We start from the raw sequence: 13,255 nt of genomic DNA on the forward strand, positions 1-13,255 counted from the left end.
TGTTGGTGTGTATGTCAGTGAATGTGTGGGCGTGTGTGTGTGTGTGTCAGTGTGTGTGTGGGTGTGTGTGTGTGCGTGATTTTACCAACACTACGCTAAATTCCTTGTGCTTTAAATGTTTTTTTAATGTCACTTGGCTCAATAAATACTGTATTCTGTATTCTGTATTCTTGGCGTTTTGTAAAGCAGTAGATGCTGTGTTTGTGTCTAAATGGATGGATGCTCTCACTGCCTCGAAAAGCCTGGCCAGATCTGAAATGGCTTACTTTGGCCGAAGGCCGCGGTTGATAAATATGCGACAAAAGGCGATATGATCCCCGAGGACCAAGACAACAAGAAGAGCAAACGCTCGATCGAGTCACTTTCGCAGTTCTGAATATTATATGAGGCATCAGATGGACAGGAAGAAATTGCTATTCACAACACAATGCATACCTGAAGAATGAGATTGCATGGATCGAGCAACAAAATATTTACCTTGGCATTAAAAATACTCTCATTAATCTCACATAAACAAACCCCATCAATAACTTAATTCACATAAACTAGCATCATTAATTTTTTTCGAAGCAATCATATTAACAGTAGACACACTAACATTTGTTACTCTTAGAGCTGTGTCACTTTTATAGTTTACGAGAAAAGCCCAACGTTAAGTTGTGTGTTGACGAACAGGAAAGGCTAGTTATCTCCCCTGTGTTTCCGATAACGTTTGTAAAAAGCTACAGATGTAAATAATTTGATGTAAAGAATAATCCTATAAAGTTTGAATCAAATCCGATGAATAGTTTCAGAGATATGATATTTCAATTTTTTTCCTTCAAGACATACCTGTGACCTTGAAAAAGGTCAAAGGTCACCAAAGCAAACGTCAAAGTGTAGAGGTCACTGGGAGTCACGTTCACATAAAATTTGAGCCCGGTCACTTTTATAGTTTCCGAGAAAAGCCCAACGTTAAGTTGTGTGTTGCCGAACAGAAAAGGCTAGTTATCTCCCTTGTTTTTCTGATAACGTTCGTAAAAGGCTACAGATGTAAATACTTTGATGTAAAGAATAATCCTACAAAGTTTCAATCACATCCGATGAACTTTGTCAAAGATATAAAATGTCTAATTTTTCCTTTGACGCTGACCTGTGACCTTGAAAAAGGTCAAAGGTCAACGAAACCATCGTTAAAGTGTAGAGGTCATTGGAGGTCACGACTAAACAAAATATGAGCCCGATCGCTTTGATAGTTTCCGAGAAAAGTCCAACGTTAAGGTGGTGTCTACGGACGGCCGGCCGGACGGCCGGCCGGCCGGACGGCCAGCCGGCCGGACGGCCGGCCGGACAGACTAACACTGACCGATTACATAGAGTCACTTTTTCTCAAGTGACTCAAAAACGCTGGTCTGTCATCATTTTGGTAGTGCAACAATGCGCACAATCACCCAAAGGGAGTTGCATTTTTAGAATGCATTCAGGGCCTCAGAAGGTTAATCGATCGCGTCAGAATTGAACATGTGACGTCACACATACGCTTTACGTCGCTTATTTTCTTTTTGAGTCTAAAAATGCACAGAGGTGCCATCATATTTGCGAGGTAAGTCACTTTTTAGCATGTACCCTTTCTTATAAGTGTGTCAAGCCTGTCGTTGCGCAATTGGGTGATTGCACAGCTTAGTTGCACAGTGGCCAAGAGTCGTCGGGGTAATTTCCAACACTGATTGGGTCTTTGAGAGTGAACGTTTACAGTCGTCCTCGGAAAAACGAATCCAAAGCCGCGATGGTTCCACAAATCAAACAAACAGCCTGCCTAATTGGCTTTTACTTTGACAATCCACGTTTTACCTGAAAGCTCAATCCCATTCACCACCTCGATTGGTTACATGTGCAACAGTGGTTTTTTTTATTCCCCAGCTGGTTATGAAAATGATGACAAGAATGTACATCTACAACTACACTCGGACACGTGCCAAAAATTAAAAGCGTTGCTGCATTCTATGAAAAACGGGGAATGTTTTCTTCTTTATTTTACATGTAGTTGTTTTCCACGTGGAATCAGAATTTAACATCCATTCCGCTTGGACTCGAGCAAATCATCAATAGCGTGGTTGCATTCAATACAAACGGAGAATGCTTTTCTAACACTTATTATCGTATTTATTTATTCATTTATTTATGTATGAATTTGTTTATTGGTTTATTTATTCATTCATTTTTGCTAAATATTAGTTTAGCAGGTTTTCATACGAGTAACTTGCAAACTGAACATAAAGCAGCCAGATCTGTTGATGTGTGGCATGTGTTTAGATTGAAGTATTCTCTCATACCGCAGAAGAAAACACAATGGAAGAGATCTGTTGTGATGAACATGATCACTTACCTACAAATAGAAGTACGGCACCTTTAACCAGTAGATTTAACTAGATGAATACCCGCTTCGCCGGGTACCCGGCTTCGCCGGGAACGAAGGAAGGGAGATAAACGCGCAAAACACTGGAGAAGATAAGGAAAAGTTACTGGGAATGGATGTACAGAAAAACCATAAAAACCAAAATCGGTTCAGCGCTGCGCGCTTAGAGCACGTGTTCAAAATTTTCATCGACCAGATTGTGTCCAGGGTCTACCTGAATATGCCCACCAAATTTGAAGCAGATCCATCGAGAACTTTGGCCGTGCATCGCGAACACACACACACACGGACACACACACACACGGACACACACAAGCCGTATATAGATATATAGATGCATCTTCAACTCCCATTTTCTGGTGCCAAATCACGCCAGTCTGGCACCCAATTTGTGTTACAGACAATCTGGAGAATCCTGAGTTCTGGAACCATTTCAGACGAAGATTAGATTTACAGACGCGGTGCTTATGTATGCGGCGACGCACGTCCTAGATGTCTGTCACCAGAGCAACCTTTCTGTATTGGAACAGGACAACGGGATCAGCTATCACTATCAGAATAAGCCCAATCGTGTGACGGAAGTAGGCCATTGTAGAAAGCTGGTTAAAAGTGTTATCAAAGAAAAAACATCTCCGACAAATTCGGTGAAATAAATTTAGTGTGAAAATCTAGCAATCTCGCTGGACGATTAATACTTCCCCGTGCACTCCCAAAGACGTATTCGTGTTTGTACGAGGGATAAGTACAGTACTGTTTTAGATGGAGTGTTCTCTGGAGCTGTGACATGGTGGTCAAAAACGAAGTTTGCTAAATTAGTGACAGCCAAAAATAGTCAAAAATAGTAGTGGGTCTGTGTTGTGCAAATGAAGTTCGGGCTGCTGTTAAACGACACGTTACCAAGTTGACCACATACAACTATCGTTAATATTTCAGATTGTGTTGATCTTCTGCAAACAGTACTTAATGTACTGAAAATGCATGCGTTTATGATAAGTTACAAACTGTTCATGGGCTTTTTCGTGTTTCTTTCATTCCGTACGACCTAGTTATTGCTTCATCCAACAGCATGTCACAAATTACCTGCCATTTTGGCCTCTCGATTGGACGTATTTGCCCAAATTACGAATACACAAAACGTTAATTTTGTTAGTAAAAATATTGTTTAATCGCTTTAACATCATCAAGCAACATTCAGAAACACATACAGAAGCGTAGTAACGAACACAACTGTCAAACTTATTATTTCAATCCAATGACCCTCTGTGGTATCCAACTCCAGAGAACACCCCAGATGCGATGAACATTGGACCATTGAACACGTCCTTACCAAGTGTGTCGACGTTCAAGAGATTCGTGATAAACACTGCTGTGCAGAAACTCCAAAGGTGTTATTCCGGGATGTTCCCCCGGACACGATTTTTAACTTTTTAAAGGAGATCAAGATTTTTAACAATTTTTGAAGTAACAAATATAAAGTTTTAAACTTTTAGAACCTTTTTTTTTGCAGTGAAAGACCTGATTGCAAATAGTTTTAATCATGGAGCTTGCGGTGTTAACAGAGAAAGGAAACAAACTTGCATATGTCTCGAATAGCAATATCAGCTAAAGAGACAATAACAAATAATAACCAACCAGCCAACCAAAGCGAGATGATAGCATCCTTTAACACTTTCTACCCCACCTATGTTGACCAAGTTATTTTTAGCCGAGACCAGCTGTGCTGCAGCAGGTCACTCAGAAGTGTAGAAACTGTGTATCAACACGCTGGAATGCAGGCGTTAGATGGACGTTACAGTAAACGATTGAAGCTAACAGTCTGAGAGGATATGTGACCCTACACCACGGAATGAGTCGCATGTAACCTTTGCATGATTTTCATATTTTTACATTTTCCTAACGAGTTTTTTATGCTCTATCCAGTGAAGAAAACCGTGTTAGAAAAGAGCGAAAACTGTTCGAGTAACAAGCCTGTGACTAAGGTGACCCTCATACTGTTCCCAGACATCCCCCAGACTTTTATTCAATCTAGCGCAGAACCGCGCGAGGTGACATGCGACTCATTCCGTGGTGGAGGGTCACATATATCTGTACCTGGTCAGATAGAGCCATATGAGTGGGTACGGATATATCCTTACCTGGGAGACAATGAGTCAACACAAACAACTCACTCGAAGGGGTACTATTGATCTGACCGTGTCGGGGGAGTTCATGTCGAATTTGACAAATCTGAAGAATCTGATAAATCCACTGTACCTTAACCTAGATGCACACGCCACGATGTTTTCAAAAACGCACCACAGGTATGGGAATGAATTAAATCAAAGTAAGTGAATGAGCTTCAGGGCGCTGCCTCTCTTGGATGTTGGAGGGGAAAAAAAGTAGTCAAGAAGGGCCGCCTGGTGGAGAGACGGGACACACACACAACCCCAGCAGTAACGTTCATCACGTACACAAACAAGGAAAGTAACTCTTAAACTAACCAACCCAAAGAGTGCTCTTTCTTTGTCTATTCTACATTTCCATTAGCATTCAAACCACTTTCTTTTACCAAGTGAAGGCAGTATTGTAACGCAGAATCATATGGTATCACTTTGGAGCGAAAAGGCCTTCAGATCGCTTCCAAAGTGATACCATATGATTCTGCGTTACAATTCTGCCACATTTGGCCCGCGTGTGTTATCATGAGGATTACTAGCACCTTGGGACTCATCGTACACATAGCCCAACCAATTAGCTACCTATTTCTTGCAATATCACACAAGTGCGCTGCATACACTACTTACCGCCACGTTGTTTCCCCAAGCAAGAGCCGAAAATGAGGCTGTATGAACGAAAACATCCTGCGTACGAACGAAAACATCCGGGGTATGAACGGAATCAGTTGACACACCGTGTGTAGGGATATGTCAGTTGAGGGTACCTATCGCTAACACATACCAGGTAAATGAGTCACACGCGACTGGTTTTGTGGGACACCGTTCTCAGTTTACACTGTCTCATCGGCACGACATGTCTGACATCTGAAGACGAGACCTGCTGCGCAGAGGTTAGTTGAATTTTACATTTACACACTTTCATTGTTCGCGTGTGTTTTGTACTTCACTGCTTTGTGCACTTTAATGTATTGTTTTATGAAGTGCTGTGCACACGTTCATGATTGATCGGGTGAAAGTGGTAGGGTGTGGGGTATCGGGGAGGGGGTGTACACAGTACAATTGTTTGTACATGTTTTGTACGTTTTACTCTGTGGGTTTTCGTGTTTTGTTGTATGTAGTGTCGTACATTCTTTAGTGGGGCTCCTATGTTGCAAAATCATTCAAATCATGCAACAAACACCAAATTAAGCAAATATGAAGAGTTTTATGTGCTTAACAAAACCTGATACAGAGCCATCGCGAAAAATAAAAAATGGGTAGTTTTTAAACAATTTTTCAAAATGGCCGCCAGTGTAAACGGTTGGGTATGTTAGGCATATTTCACTTCATGGGATTAACAGCAAATTTGGCGTAAATGGACATTTGCTTTTGCTTAACAAAACCTGATACAGAGCCACCGTGAAAAAATTAAGAAATCAGTAGTTTTTTTACAATTTTCAAAATGGCCGCCAATAAAAGGGTATTTAGGCATTTTTGATGCTACAAGACATTCTCTTGCAATAGAAACTAACACAAACACATTTTTAAACAAAACAATACATGTATTGTTGGTGCAGAGAATGATTGGACGGTGTGGGTGGCAGGGTTGAAGAATTTGTGGATTACCTAAACTGTGCAAAAATAAATATATTGCACCAATTTTCATACCAAAACGGAAACATTCATTCCTGTGCTGTTATATTCAATGTATGCTATTGAGGGCACTCAACTTGGCTAACTGGAACACTTTTAAGATAAAAGGTGGCCTTTACATGGGTTATTTGACCGCCGCCCAAATAAGGGTACCCCCAAAATAAAACTGATAAAAATGTAATGTATCAACTCAAAAGTCGACTAAAATTCATAATCGCTGTATTTCGAAAACGTTGTTTGTTCTCATGTGTTTACACAACTAGCACATTCCGGCAAGTGTCTATACTCAAAAGAAACTTTGGCAGTACTTGAAACAACCATCTGTCATATATACATGCGAAGTCAAAAATATGTGGGATGTAAGTCAACAAACCTGTGGCAGTTTTTAAAATATTATTTCGTGAAGATTTGAAAGTGTACTCAAACGGTTGAACTACGCCTCGTGCGTAGACACACATTCCTGAAAGTTTCAACGCAACCCACTTGGTCATTGCTAAAATACATGGATTTTAGTTGACTTGGGTATCCCTCAAATTTGACACATAAACATCTCATCCGTGAGATCGACATATACATCAGTAGGTACAATGGCACAACACTAGAAATATGCAAGATGGCGAAATAAAACCACCTGTTCTGGATGGATAATCAAGTTGACTTTCTCTTCGTATACAACAGTGACCCAGTTGTGCCTCAGGAATTGTCGTCGGCTTTTTAAAAGGTACCCGAAGTTTTTGTCACATCTCTTTGTCACGTCAAGGGTATCCTTATTTTGACGGCGTAAATGATGATGTTAAAAAAAAATGTGCCAGATAGCGAAGATGCGAGCCTTTAATGGCATAGACAGTTTGAATAAAATGACACAGGAATAAAAGTTTGAGTTGGGGTATGAAAATGGGTGCAATAATATTTTTGCACAGTTTAGATGCTGACAGTTTTCACAGGCATGCAAGCACATTTGCAGAGAGCTGTGCTCTGCAGTCCTTCTTAGCAGCATTTGCAGCGTTTTGTTGTACAGCTCTTCTTGCAGGCACACCTCATGAGTTCTCGGCACACGCTGGATACCTCTTGAAAGCTCGTCCAGAATGACTCCCACTTTCCAGCCTTGAACTGCCAGCCCACAGAGTTTGGAAGTCTAATAGGTAGATGGCTCTTCTCAATCTCATGTCCTGCAGCAGCACCTCACTTGTAAGGGGATTATGGTCAATTTGGCAGCTCTTTTTACTGAAGAGGTACCGTCTAGCACTGTTTACACCCAGTACGTTGGCGTTGCTGGTTTTGTCCTACAAATGTACACCAAAAAGCTCTTGTGCTGCCCTGTCAGTGGTACTCAGCTTACAAAGAGGAGCAGACAACCTGAAGAAAGTTTGAGTGACGTCTTCAAATGCTTGCCATACTTCCCAAGCCTTCTGATTCCCCAATACCATTGAAGAACGACATAGTGTCACAGCCTGTAAGGCTATGCAAAATGGGCAGACAGGGTGACTTCTCTTGGCCAATGGCTTTGGCAATGTGGCGATACACTTCACGAGCAGAAAAAAACGCAACACAGCTGGAATGAGAAGCAGACTGTCTGGCCTCCTCTACATCCATGGTGCAGGAAATCAGCCTGTGGTACCCTTCACACAAAAGATGAAAAGTGACATTTTTATTTGAATGTATTTGAATAATGTTTACTATCTCAGAGAGTCGGTCAAAGCCGGGTAAGCAAGTCTTCACACAACAGACCAAAATGAAAGAAAATTATATTTCATGAATTCGTATAATTCTTACTGTTTCAGGTTAAAAAACAAACAAACACAGTTTCCAGTGACCCAACTGATTCTGGAATCTTTCTGACCGCTACATTTATTCGCTTCAAACAGTCGCTAACAGAATGTTGACCATAGTGAGGGTTCGTACGTTAAACCCATCAAATTCACAGAGGTCGCTTACAAATGATGTGCAAACATGTTCCAATTAATACAAATAAAAAAATCTTACTGTTAAGATGTATCCCAGCTAGCAAGCTTTCGTCGGCCGACTGACGATTTCAGTCGGGTGACGTCGTCATATGTCGTGTGTCGTCGTCCGTTGTCGCGCCGATACCGTTTTGACTGTGTGTAAAACTCAGCAAATGTACGTAATAAACCCCGACATCGGCCCGACGCAATGTTGCTGTCGATAAAAATATGCAGAGTTACGGGAGATAACAAATTGATGATCATTATTTTAACATTTGTTACGTCCCCTGTTCAAGCGTCGGTCCAGCAACGGCGTGACATTATGAGACTGACCATGCAAATGCGAAACTAAATTATTCATATTTGTTGACTTTTTCACATAGGAGTAGGATAATTAATTGTAAGTTTTATTTGCATATTTGCAATCAAATACAGCATGAGCTCAAATCATGAGTTTTACATTTTAAAAATACGCCATCATTTACTTGAAATATTCAAATAGCTTTCCTTACGGTAAACAAGATTGAGTGTGAAAATGGCTGCTGCTTTCCCGCGTGAGCGAATTTTATTTGTTTTCTTAGTTCAAGTTAATATCGAAAGAAGAGACATTCTTGGGAATGTTGGACAGCACATTGATGATATGCTATCCGAGACGAATGTCGCCTCGGGATCTCAATCTGAGTGCTGGTCCCAGTGCCACGTGGTGGCGGTGAGAATAGTTGTGTAGCCAGTGAGTCAGGCTCTTGGCAATGACAATCAGATTCAGACGTCAACTCGAGGACAACCGACGGATGGAGCGAGTAAGTGATATCGGTTTTTTTGGCTCTCAATGTTAGTTTTGCTGTTACAGGGAGGGGGGGGGGGAGTACATACTGCTGTATCTTATTCTGTATATGTAGATGTAGGTGTGTTTTGTCCTGTTACAGTGGGGGAGGGGGGTGTTGTACATACTGCTGTAAATATAGATGTAGGTGTGTTGTGTCTTGTTACAGTGGGGGGGGGGGGGGTGTACATACTGCTGTAGATGTAGGTGTGTATTGTCCTGTTACAGGGGGGGGGGGGTAACATACTTCTGTAGCTGTAGGGGGAGGGGGGTACATACTGCTGTAGCTGTTAGTGATTTTTGCACTGTTACACTGGGGGGGGGGGGGTGGGGGGGTGGAGTACATACTGCTGAATCTGTAGCTGTAAGTGTGGTATGCACTGTTACACTTGGGGGGGGGGGGGGTGTACATACTGATGTATCTGTAGCTGTAGGTGTGACGTGTATTGCATTGTAACACTTGGGGGGGGGGGGGGTGTACATACTGATCTATCTGTAGCTGGTGGTGTGTTTTGCACTGTTACACACTTGGGGGGGGGGGGGGGTGTACATACTAACTGCTGAATCTGTAGCTGTATGTGTGTTTTGCACAGTGACACTGGGGGGGGGGGGGGGAGGGGGTTGTACATACTGCTGAATCTGTAGCTGTAGGTGTGTTTTGTACTGTTACACTTGGGGGGGGGGGGGGTGCATACTGATGTATATATGCTTGGCGCTGGTGGACAATATTCACTTTTTTTGGCCAAAAACACACTTTTTTGGCCAAAAACGTACATTATTGGCCAAAAAGTGTGTTTTTGGCCAAAAACATGTTTTGGCCAAAACTTTTAAGTGCAAAGTTTTGGCCAAAAAAATATTTGGCCAAATCTAAAACATTTGACCAAATCTTTACTTTTTTGGCCAAATATTTTTTGGGCCAAAACTTTTGCATTGAACGTTTTGGCCAAAAAAATAATTTTGGCCAAAACTTCATTTTTTGGCCAAATCTTTGAGTACTCCTTGGCGCTGATGGACAATATTCATTTTTTTTTGCCAAAAACGCCAGTTTTGGCCAAAAAAGCAAAGTTTTGGCCAAAAAAGTATAGTTTTGGCCAAAAACGCCAGTTTTGGCCAAAACCGCTAGTTTTGGCCAAAAAAGTGCGTTTTTGGCCAAAAAAGTGAATATTGTTCACCAGCGCCAAGCTGCTTGGCGCTGGTGGACAATATTCACTTATTTTACCAAAAACACACTTTTTTGGCCAAAACTGGCGGTATTGGCCAAAAAAGCAAAGTTTTGGCCAAAAAAGCAAAGTTTTGGCCAAAAAGAGATTTGGCCAAAAAAGTGAATATTGTCCACCAGTGACGGGCGCTGTGGCGGGGTGGTAAGACGTCGGCCTCCTAATCGGAAGGTCGAGGGTTCGAATCCCGGTCGCGGCCGCCTGGTGGGTTAAGTGTGGAGATTTTTCCGATCTCCCAGGTCAACTTATGTGCAGACCTGCCAGTGGCTTATCCCCCTTCGTGTGTACACGCAAGCACAAGACCAAGTGCGCACGGAAAAGATCCTGTAATCCATGTCAGAGTTCGGTGGGTTATAGAAACACGAAAATATCCAGCATGCTTCCTCCGAAAGCGGCGTATGGCTGCCTTAATGGCGGGGTAAAAACGGTCATACACGTAAAATTCCACTCGTGCAAAAAACACGAGTGTACGTGGGAGTTTCAGCCCACGAACGCAGAAGAAGAAGAAGAAGAAGTCCACCAGCGCCAGCAAATACAAAAGATTTGGCCAAAAAAAGATTTGGCCAAACAAAAAAGATTTGGCCAAAAAAGTGAAGATTTGGCCAAATCTTTTTGTTTAACCAAATCTTTTTTTGGCCAAATCTTTTTGTGGCAGAAGTTTGGCCAAATCTCCCGTTTTAGCTAACATAAACAGTTTTGGCCAAAACTTTTACATAGAAAGTTTTGGCCAAAAAAAAAGTTATAGCCAAATCTATTTTATTTGGCCAAATGTGTGGGTTTTTTGGCCAAATCTTTGTCTTTTTTGGCCAAAACTGGCGGTTTTTGCCAAAAAAGTGAATATTGTCCACCAGCGCCAAGCATAGATGTAACTGTAGCTGTGGCTGTAGGTGTGTTATGTACTGTTACAGTAGGGGGGGGGGGGGTTGAACATACTGCTGTTTTTGTAGCTGTAGGTGTGTTTTGCACACAGTGGGGGGGGGGGGGGGGATTGGGGTTGTATATACTGCTGTATCTGTAGCTCTAGGTGTGTTTTGCACTCTACACGAGGTGGAGTGTTGTATGTTTTGTACTGTTACAGTGGTGGCAGCGGGGGGAGGGGGGTGTACATAATTCTGAATCTGTAGCTGTAAATGAGTTTTGTACTGTTACAGTGGGGGCGGGGGGGGGTGTGTTGGGGGTTGTACATATTAATGCTGTAGCTGTATGTGTGTTTTGCACTGTTACACTTGGGTTGGGGGAGGGGGGGGGGGGTTGTACATACTGCTGAATCTGTAGCTGTAAGTGTGTTTTGCACTGTTACATTGGGGGGGGGGGGGGGGGTATACATACTGCTGTATCTGTAGCTGTGTTTTGTACTGTTACTAAGGGGGGGGGGGTGTACATACGGCTGTAGCTGTAAGTAATTTTTGCACTATTACACTTGGGGGGGTTGTACATACTGCTGAATCTGTTGCTGTAGGTGTGTTTTATACTGTAATACTGAGGGGGGGGGTTGTACATACGGCTGTATCTGTAGCTGTAGGTGTGTTTTGTACTGTTACAGTGAGGGCGGGGGGGGGGGGGGGTCTACATACTGCTGTATCTGTAGCTGGTGTTGTGTTTTGCACTGTTACACTGGGGGGGGGGGGGGGGGGTAGTACATACTGCTGTATCTGTATCTGTAGGTTTGTTTTCCACTGTAACACTGGGGGGAGGGGGGTTGTACTGCTGTAGCTGTATCTTTAAGTGAATTTTGCACTGTTACACTTGGGGGGCGGGGGGGGGGGGGGTACATACTGCTGTAGCTGCACACAGCCAGCAAGACATTAGCGGCCGATAATCGGCCGAACACCCTTCAAAAAGTCGGGCCGGTGATGTCAAAAGATACGACGCAGGTGTTGGCCCGACTAACTTTTGCAAAGAGGCAAAGAGGCGGCCGACAGGCGGCCGAACACCTGTACTATGGCGGCACGCATCCGGTCCGATGTTAATCGGCCCGATGGCTTGTTGGACCTGCGGGCCGACATCGTCCCGATGTCTTCCCGCTGAAATTGATATCTTCCCGATGTCGGCATAAGGTGTCGGGCCGCAGGTCCAACAAGTCATCGGGCCGATTAACATCGGACCGGATGCGTGCCGCCATAGTACAGGTGTTCGGCCGCCTGTCGGCCGCCTCGTTGCCTCTTTGCAAAAGTTAGTCGGGCCAACACCCGCGTCGTATGTTTTGACGTCACCGGCCCGACTTTTTGAAGGGTGTTCGGCCGATTATCTGCCGCTAATGTCTTGCTGGCTGGGATTAGGTAACAAACCTTGATACAGTAGTACTAGTGAAATCGGCTCCCTTCTGTGGCACCGGAATAAATGCAGAACGCTTGTTCCCAGGAACCGGCATGTGGTGTAACTCTTGTATATATCCTGTAAAAATAACATTCACACCAATGCACGGTCAACTTAAAATAAGCAAAAGGATGAGAAACAAGCAACAAACCAAAATTGTAAAACTCAAAGAGCGGTACCTCTTCATTTTTCAAAACCACTTATCTCATTTGATTAGCATACACTGTATGCTTTTGTCTGTTACCTACCGTCTTTGAAAGTTTGATCACAACACTGTAAAGACATGGGGAGTGGAGTGTTTTTATCTCCAGCTGGTCATCCTACTATCTGGCCTACTCTCACTCAGTTTTTGACTCTACTCCTCCCCACCTTATGGAAGTCCTTAACGTAGGCAGGACTAATCATTTATCATACCATGAACAATCTCTTTCTCCTCGCCTTTTATTCAAAGTTCGTTTAATCTATTTAAAATCACCAGCGTGGCGATCATGATTTCCTTACTTGTAATCAACAGATAGATCTAGATCTATCAGCATCACAATCCAGCTTGATGAGCTATTGCAAGATTACTCTGCATTTCAGCGCTTCACCCGATGAATAACAGACCCCAGGGGAGAATTAAACAGTAAAATGATGTGACATTGGTGAATGGATGCGTATTCTTGAAAACTTACCTTCAGAAACGTTGTTTTCGCTCAAATCAAAACACGCAATGTTGAGGAGGCCGCCATCTTGAATTTTCATGCTGCGGATATATAAAATTCTAAAAGCGA

At 42.9% G+C, this 13,255-nt stretch overlaps 1 protein-coding gene across 1 annotated transcript in view; it reads left to right on the forward strand.

Moving 5' to 3' along the window:
• Positions 1-5,252: 5,252 nt before the first annotated feature.
• The window catches only part of LOC138980605 (uncharacterized), a 46,497-nt gene continuing 38,494 nt past the window's right edge, over positions 5,253-13,255 (forward strand). Inside the window, exon 1 of the mRNA XM_070353521.1 lies at positions 5,253-5,441. Within this exon, the coding sequence (XP_070209622.1) occupies positions 5,340-5,441 (102 nt within the window). The 5' untranslated portion in view covers positions 5,253-5,339. The remainder of the gene's footprint in view (positions 5,442-13,255) is intronic.

This window comes from Littorina saxatilis, linkage group LG11 (assembly GCF_037325665.1).
Source record: "Littorina saxatilis isolate snail1 linkage group LG11, US_GU_Lsax_2.0, whole genome shotgun sequence".
NCBI lineage: Eukaryota > Metazoa > Mollusca > Gastropoda > Littorinimorpha > Littorinidae > Littorina > Littorina saxatilis.